The 9,302-nt window shown below is 45.0% G+C and overlaps 1 protein-coding gene across 1 annotated transcript in view; it reads right to left on the bottom strand.

Annotated features, from left to right (window-relative positions):
- Window positions 1–3,647: 3,647 nt before the first annotated feature.
- Window positions 3,648–9,302, bottom strand: part of KLHDC8B (kelch domain containing 8B) — a 38,625-nt gene continuing 32,970 nt past the window's right edge. Inside the window, exon 5 of the mRNA XM_015826752.1 lies at window positions 3,648–3,844. Within this exon, the coding sequence (XP_015682238.1) occupies window positions 3,648–3,844 (197 nt within the window). The remainder of the gene's footprint in view (window positions 3,845–9,302) is intronic.

Raw genomic sequence — 9,302 nt, forward strand, 5'->3', positions numbered from 1 at the left:
ACTGAGTGCCCAAACTGCAACCCAAAACCCACTTATGTATCGTCGGGTGCCGGGTGGGCGTGGCCCATTGGGTGGGCGTGGCTGTGGTGGTAACGGCAGTGTCAAAGCAACAACATCCAATGTTACCAGCGTTGACGGGCAGACTGGGTGGGACTAAAAATTTCAATCAATCAATTCCAACTTTGCGAGATCTTTTTTTTCCCCCGCGAGAAGTTGAAATTGATTGATTGAACCTTTTCTCTTTTTTTTGCACACGGCGGCGGAGGCCTAAAGCGAAAAGGTTTTATAAAACCCAGCTGAAGGCCTAGGACTGGGGCGACGGCGCGCGTGCCCACAGAGAGGGCTCTGCGTGCCACCTGTGGCACACGCATGCCATAGGTTCGCCACCACGGGGCTATAGGGATAGCAAATTTCACAACAGTAGTTTTCTGCTTACTCAAGACTGGCTATCTCAGTTTGCGGGAGTGCCATGACTTCGACATCTTTAGCAGCCTCTCTGTAATTTGGAATTCTGCAACTACGGAATTTTAGAACAGGGGATAGCTTCGTTTGAACATCCTCCTCCAGTAACTGTGGCCCACTTCTGACCTTGCTTGAACGCTCCAAAGTCAGAACTGGGGAAAGAACACACTGAGATGGGATCTGTGTACTTCTTCCAACTTTACAATTACATAAAAGGTAAAGGTTTTCCTTGTCCAGTCGTGTCCAACTCTAAGGGGCAGTGTGTCAACGCTGCAAATACTGTATATTCTTGCTTTGACAATATGCAGAACTGTCTGGTATTTTTATAGTTAAATCAGGCAAGAGTGAAAGCCCGGGGAAAAGAAACCGGAAGTAAATCACATCTTCCAAGTTAATTGGAAGATGTGAACCATGACCCCAAAATAGAGGCAGGGAAAAATGCTTGGAATGTATGTACAACGGAAAAGGACCCAGATCTAAGCATTTCCACCATGCCGTACTGACGTCTCTGTAACCTTAATAAATACTTTTAGGAAAAAATATGCCTGAAAGTCCTTTTAGGGGTTTCGTTAATCAGACACATGACACAGTGTTTATCTCCATTTCTCAACCGAGAGAGCCAGCGTTATCTGAAGACCCTTCAGTCGGTCATGTGGCCAGCATGACTTTACATCGAGGCTCACAGAACACTATTACCTTCCCACTGAAGTGGTATCTATTTAAATCCTCACATTTTGCATGCTTTTGAACTGGGCAGGAGCTGGGGCGAGTAACGGGAGCTCACCCCATCGGCACCATGGCTCAGTGGTTAAAGACGCTGAGCTGGTCAGCTCTCCAGCTGCCAAACAATCTATGTTGCCAAACAGGCACGGTTACAATGTGGATGATCACGAACCCGGGTTTGCGACCAGAGTGCTTATAATCATGTATGTTCATCTGAACATTTAAATCAAGATTTTTTTTTTAACTAATTGCTTCATCTTTTGACGACAGGCTGGTTTTTGGATAAAGATGAGCATGAACCTAAGTTTCAGGCCAAGCTGAACAGTTATAAAGTATCATGGGAGCTACAATCCACCATCTAAAGGTCAGACATTGTCCCCTTCTGGTCTCTAAAGCAGGGCTTTTCAACCTTTTCACCCATTGTACCACTTTTAGGATATGGCAACATCCGAGTACCACCAGTCACCTAGCAAGGTGTCAAAAACTTGATGACCCCCCAAAAAAGGAAAAAAGTGATAAAGTACAGGGAGTCCTCGACTTACAACAGTTCGCTTAGTGACTGTTCGAAGTTACAATGGCACTGAAAAAGTGCCCCCCCACCAAGCCACAGCCGAGCAAGACACCTGCCTACCCGGTGGCGCTCTTCCTCCTGTCCAAGGTTTTCATTGCTGTGAGTATTTCTGTTGAGGATTGGCAGCGGGGGTGGGGGGGTGTTTGGTTTTTATTCCCCCCCCCATCTGCTGGGTGGTTGCAGCAGGTTTTGGTCACTTCACATGACCCTGGGACACTGTGACCGTCATAAATATGAATCAGTTGCCAAGCATCTGAATGTAAATCACAAGACCCTGGAGATGCTGCAACATTCCAGCTGATCAGCGCTTCTTCTGGGCTCAGCAGAAGCGCCAGGATATGTGCTGCTTTCCAGCCGATTGGTGCTTCTTCAGGGCTCAGCAGAAGCAGCAGGATCAGCGCCGAGCTCCAGCTGGAGCCTGGCACTGATCCTGGCGCTTCCACTGAGCCCTGACAGCCCCGAAGAAGCATCGATCAGCTGGAAAGCGGCACTGATCCTGGCGCTTCCGCTGAGCCCTGACAGCTCGGCAGCTCCAGCCGTCTCTTGCTCAGGCTTGTGCAGTGCTGCCACCGGTTCAGCTCATTCCCCTCCCCCGCTACCACTTTTCTAGGATGGTCGCGTACCACCTGCCAGGTGCCAATGTACCACAGGTGGTACCCGTACCACTGGTTGAAAAGCCCTGATCTAAAGAATGCCGTTGAGCATTTAATATCAATGAAAATAGAGAGCTTGTGACGCTGTAAAGACATTGCAGTGGTAATCTCTAATCCAACATTGACGGAGGATACAGTATAACCCAACACTGAATGAGACAATGCCGGGGGGGGGGGGGAAATCCAGATTTTATTGGCGTGAGGTGCTACACCACCTCCTAGGCACTGAACTAGAGGGCACCTTATGTGCTACAGGAGACACAGAGGAAGTTAGGAACATAGCACGTGGGGTGCAATGGCTACACCCAGAGTCAACTCAGCTATGCAGCAAGAGAGGTATCAGCACAAGGATAGCAATCACAACTTGGAAGCAAAAATACCGGAGTACCTGCTCCACAGGGACAGCGCTTCCCGTTAAAAGTCTTTCCCAGACCCAGCTGAAGAAACGCTGCTGCCTTTCCGAAATAAGAAACAATCTGTGCTGCCAAACAGGCATGGCTAGAATGTGGGTCCCCAAGCTTTGTGTGTCCCCAAGCTTTGTGATTACTGAATTGCAAACTGATCTCCCAAACTCAACTGGTGGTTATCAGGTCACATCTTACCCCTTTTTCTTGGCTGATTGAATAGGGGATGCTCTAATGCAGCAGTGACAATTTTGCAGAGTAGCTGAGCCACAGAGAGGGGGGGGGGGAGATCTTCAAGCTAGAGAGCTTCAACAAAGCAAAATAAAAAATAAAAATAAAAGATTGTATCGTTGTGGTGTATATTGTGGCTTTATATTCTATTGCGGTGGAATATAAGTAAATAAGCCAAGGGAAGAGAGCAGAATCGAGACTTTGCTTATGGGGAGGCGGTCGCACGGCTGATTCAATCAGACTTCCCGAATTCCCAATCCGGTTCCTTTGGAAAGCTATAGGCAAAACAAATCGCAGCTGCACATCAAAGGAATCAGCTGCCATCAGACCGACTTTGTCGCAGCCGTCAGAGCCGCTAAACTGCTTGACCTTCGCCTCGCCTACAGAACAGGCTGCTCTAGTCCTCTTGAGCTACTTGATACTTTGCAGAGATGAAATGAGTTATTTGCAGAACCAGCAAAAGGAAAAAGTCACTGCAGCAGGACTCCGCGCTGGCAACAAAGCGCTTCTCACTGCTCCCTCATATGCTAATTTCTGTTGTCCACAGGCACTTGAGTCCTCTTGGCGCACACTGGCTGGGAATCCTTTCACGATGACGTTCAATCAGACCTCTTCCTGCAAGCTCAGGGCCTCCACCGCACTGCTGGGGCCTTGAGCCACCCCTCCAATCACAAACAGCAGGTTGGGAGCCTCCAAACTAGCAGAAGAACAGCGCCCGGTAGGCATGGAGGGCAAAGTCTCCCATTTCTTCTTAGCCAGATTAAATCCTTCCGCGGATCCCAGCGGACTCGACTGGTTCCCTAGAAGAAGCAGAGAGAAAGATGCGTGAACTGAGCGGCAGTTGCCTTACCCAACGGAGACTCTGCTGGCATTTGTCTCCGGCTGCAGAGCCACATATACGGAAGGCGTCAAAATTGCACACTCTTGTTAAATAAACGAGAACTGGGCTGATTGAATTCGACCAAGCCAAATATCTCCCAGGATCTACTGCCAGGCATGTCTTGCTGTTGAAACAAAGGATTTGGACAGGATGCGTGGTGCTTCTGAACCTGACGAGACTTCTGGAAGCTGGAAGCCTGGAGTCAAAATTAAAGCCAGAAATGGTGCAGGGAGATCTTGGCTCACTTTCTCACAGTAGATCGATCATATTGCCAACAACACCATCGGCGCTGCCTGCTGTAATTCTCCCAAGAAAGCCAGTGAGACAGTGCCAAGGGATTCGGGCTGCAATATTTTCTAACTTCCGTTTCAAATCAGATCTTTTTGGATTTATTTATTTCATATAGAGAATGCTTATGTTTGGACTGCTAACAAAGAATTAAAGGGGAACTGGGATAGCTATCCCAGTCCCCCTTTAACTCTTTGTTAGCAATCTCCAAAAACATTTTAGCACACAAATGATGTGACAGTAGCGACTGCTGCCTGTGGATAGCCCTAGATTGGGCTGATACAGGCAAAAGATTTCTTCCTCCCATATCTTATCGCATTCTTTGACCAGGTGACAAAATTAGTGGACTAGAGGAATGCTGTGGATATAATTTACTTGGACTTCAGTAAGGCATTTGATAAAGTAGATCACAACCTACTACTTGATAAGATAGAAAAATGTGGATTAGACAGCATCACTACCAGATGGATACGTAGCTGGCTGACTGGCCGTACTCAGCGTGTGGTCCTCAATGAAACCGCATCTACATGGAAGGAAGGGTGTAATGGGATGCCCCAGGGCTCTATTCTGGGCCCAGTGCTCTTCAACATCTTCATCAACTATTTGGACGAGGGGATAGATGGGGAACTCATCAAATTTGCAGATGACACCAAGCTGGCAGGAATAGCCAACACTCCAGAAGACAGGCTTAAGATACAGAAGGATCTGGACAGACTTGAACACTGGGCGCTATCTAACAAAATGAAATTCAATGGTGAAAAAAGTAAGGTTCTACATTTAGGCAAGAAAAACCAAATGTACAGGTATAGTATAGGGGGAACCTTGCTCAACAGTAGTAACTGTGAGAGGGACCTCGGAGTCCTAGTGGACAATCACTTAAATATGAGCCAGCAGTGTGCTGCAGCTGCCCAAAAAGCCAACACAGTGCTGGGCTGCATTAACAGAGGGATAGAATCAAGATCATGTGAAGTGTTAATAGCACTTTACAATGCCTTGGTAAGGCCACACTTGGAATACTGCATCCAGTTTTGGTCACCACGATGTAAAAAAGATGTTGAGACTCTAGAAAGAGTACAGAGAAGAGCAACAAAGATGATTAGGGGACTGGAGGCTAAAACATATAAGGAATGTTTGCTGGAATTGGGTATGTCTAGTTCAATGAAGAGAAGGACGAGGGGTGACATGAGAGCAGTGTTCCAATATCTCAGGGGCTGCCACAAAGAAGAGGGAGTCAAGCTATTCTCCAAAGCACCTGAAGGCAGGACAAGGAGCAACGGGTGGAAGCTAAACAAGGAGAGAAGCAACCTAGAACTAAGGAGAAACTTCCTGACAGTTAGAACAATTAACCAGTGGAACAACCTGCCTCCAGAAGCGGTGAATGCTCCAACACTGGAAGTTTTTAAGAAGAGACTGGACAGCCATTTGTCTGAAATGGTATAGGGTTTCCTGCCTGAGCAGGGGGTTGGACTAGATGACCTCCAAGGTCCCTTCCAACTTTATTATTATTATTATTATTATTATTATTATTATTATTATTATTATTATTATTATTATTATTATTATTATTATTATTATTATTATTATTATATTAATTAATTAAAGTCAAGAAAGCTGCAGAAAATTATACTGTTTGGTGTCATTTTCAGTGGGGCAGAAGTCGCCCACAGCAGTTCTGCTATGATGGTAAATTTCCACAGTTTTATAGGAGACATTTTTGTTGTGGAAATGAAGGACAAAACTTACCTGTATGTCCTTCAACCTACATAAGAAAAGAAGGGGGATATTGCAACAGTGGATTGGGGCAGGAAATGAGCTACAGGTTCAGGGCCAAAGGAAGACCCATGGCTATGCATCACACGACACCCAGATAAAGTATCACTGTCAAGCTCTACAAGAGAACTTAATATACTAGTCTAACAAAGGTGCAAATGGAACACAGTTACACTCAGGTGCAGGTGTAAAGAGGGGAGCAGAGGTGACAAGTACAGGCACTGTCCATTTCAGAGGGAAGACAGACTACAACTAATTGCTGTTTGGGCTCATCATAAGATCTGTTCACACAAAATATATTGAACGCTTTTCTCCCTGGCTTCAACTCTAAACAGGGTAGATGATACCACCACAGAAGATGGTAAAAAGACACAAAATAATATGTAGCACCGCTTTTCTGTTCAAAAGAAAGGAAAGTTGAATAACAGAAAATCGTCACTTTGACTTAGTATAAATGGAAATTAAGTTACATCAGTTTTAGAGACTGTCCTGGTGTCACCTACTGATTGAAATACGTCTTATTGTTTCAACATCTGCCTTCCTGTGTCAAGTGTGGCCTTCAACCTGAACAAACTACCCCCAAATGAAGCAGATAAAGCTTTAAGAAGTCAAGGAAAATCATTTTCAATCCAATTAGTCTTACCCTTTCGCAAGAGGTATAATAAGCACACACAGCATACCCCTGATCTAATTCCCAATATTAGATTCCCCTTCCTATAAATCCATTTAAAAAAAAAAAAAACAAATACCACAAGGCATACTCACAGTTTGTAGGAGGCAGAAGATGTTATTTACCTGACCAGTTCTATTTATTACCTTTAAAAAGTGGCTAAAGTGCAGCAAAACACTTTGTCTTCATTTATTCTAGTTCTGAAATAGTATATAAACCCATATTTTATGTTCCTCATAAAATATGTTCTGGAGAACTCCCACAAGTTACTGTATACATAGGAGTTGGCTCTATCGCTCTATCTGCCTGCTATTCCGACAGCATCTTTGTAGCCAAGATGCTTGAGCTCAGTTCATTGGATGTGCCAAGGCTTAATCTGGAACATTTTGCTTGCACAACATGTCTCTTACCAGGCAACATTCAGCACGGCATATACTCCAAATCTGCTTTTCCTCACTGCTTAAGTAATTCAGAAAAAATGCTGCTGGCAGAATGCCAGGAGAGACAAGACCTTCTGACTTGTGTTGAATGCAGTAAGTTTAATGGATGCTGAAGAACAGGACTAAAATGGAATGGCTAGGCCAGGGGTAGGCAACCTTGGCTCTTTTATGACTCGTGGACTTCAACTTCCAGAATTCCTGCGCCAGCATGGCTCAGCTTGGAAACTCTCCCTTTTCCCTCAGCATGGCTGGCTCAGGAATTCTGGGAGTTGAAGTCCACGAGTCATAAAAGAGCCAAGGTTGCTTACCCCTGGGCTAGGCCTTTGCTGCATCGTATTGTTGAAAGAAAAGTCTTCATCCTGGTTCATCCAAGCCAGGGATAAATAAACAACATGGCGACTGCTTTGGGAAGAAGGTTGCAGTTTATTGAAGAGGCAGAAAGATGGTTCTTGCAGGAAAGACCAGAGAAAAGAAGGGAAGGGCTGAGCACAGGGGTAGTAGGTTTTTTATAATCTCTGAAAGCCTTTTGTTTGGAATAGTTTCCTGTTCCTGTGGCATGGACTTTGAGGCCATTTCCTGTGTCACGTATTCTGACCTGAGTTTAGGTATGCCTCTCTGGTATTCTTTATGGTAATGGGTTAGTCCTATTATCATATCCTGCTTCCTTGGTGATGGGGCTAATGGCTCCTAGAGTTTGGGTGGGGTATGCAGATTTTAGGTCTTTGTCTTCTGGCTCCAACTTTCCTGATGTTTTACATTTGCATTTGTACATGGGCTGGCTTCTGCTTGGGGGGGGGGAGACCTGGGGGTATCAAGAAAAACGGCATGCTTTTCTGTCTCTTTAAGATCCTTGGAGGAAATATATTTTTCTGCCCTTTTTAATATTTCCTTCTCTGGGGAGCTGACTTCCCACAATATCATTGCGATGGTCAGCATTAGCAGAGGAAAAATAATGGTTCTACTCCTAATCTGCTCGTTTTCCCCTGAAGCTATTTACTGCCTCTGCCCTTTGCTAGCTTTTGCCCATCAAATTTCTTAACGGGTATTTCCCCCAAGGGAAAAAAGGTGTTAGGAAGAATGGATTGCAGAAGTGACACACAGGAGAAGGATGAAGCATCTGCTCCTGGTACTCCGAAGGCCTGGTCTTAAGGTCCACATTGAGTAACAACATTCTTTCTTTCCAAGTGAGTTTGCATCCAGAGATTTTGTACCATATTTGCCGGAATGACCTAGTTTTTACCTAACTGATTCTGGCATGGTGTTTGCTGATCTAGCTGAAAACGTGTCCTTTTTTCCTCCTTGCTTTGAATCTACATAAAAACACAGCCAAGCCATTTCAGGACAACTATTCATACAATTCTCTTGATTACCGGAGAAAAGCACTTGCGAAACCTTTGAACATCAAAGAAACTGGGTGAGGAAAATTGAATTAGCCTCTGGGTTCACACAGGTAATAATAATAATAATAATAATAATAATAATAATAATAATAATAATAACAACAACAACAACAACAACAACAACAACAACGTTGGAAGGGACCTTGGAGGTCATCGAGTCCAACCCCCTGCCCAGGCAGGAACCCTACACCATTTCAGACAAACGGCTGTCCAGTCTCTTCTTAAAAACTTCCAGTGTTGGAGCATTCACCACTTTTGGAGGCAGGTTGTTCCATTGGTTAACACCAGAATCCATTCTTGGTTATCACCTTGTGTGCCAAGCCCAGCCCCTTTCCTCTTTTGTAGAACATGTCTCCAAACAAAGAAATCCAGGCACATCAGAAACAAAATCTGCGCCCCTGCACATCCAAGGATGACTCTCCCCTCTTACTCAGCCTCAACGTTTATGTTAATTATATACATTTAATCCTCAATTTACTACCACAATTGGGACCAGAATTTTCATTGCTAAGCAAGGCAGTTGTGAAATGAGTTGCACTCAATTTCATGAGCTTTTTTTCCACGGTGGTTAAATATTCAGGTGTTAACTGAATCACGTAGTAGCTGCCTTCTCCCACTGACTTTGCTGGTCAGACGTTGGCTTGGAAGGTCGCAAGTGGTGATCCCATGACCCCGGGATGCTGCAGCTGTCATAAATACATGCTGGTTGCCAAGCTTTCAAATTCTGATCACGTGACCGTGGGGATGCTGCAACGGTTTGTTGATTGTGAGGACCAGCTGTAAGTCAGTTTCTTCAGTGCTACTGTAACT

This window comes from Protobothrops mucrosquamatus, unplaced genomic scaffold (assembly GCF_001527695.2).
Source record: "Protobothrops mucrosquamatus isolate PMUCROS unplaced genomic scaffold, P.Mucros_1.0 scaffold3277, whole genome shotgun sequence".
Classification (NCBI taxonomy): domain Eukaryota; kingdom Metazoa; phylum Chordata; class Lepidosauria; order Squamata; family Viperidae; genus Protobothrops; species Protobothrops mucrosquamatus.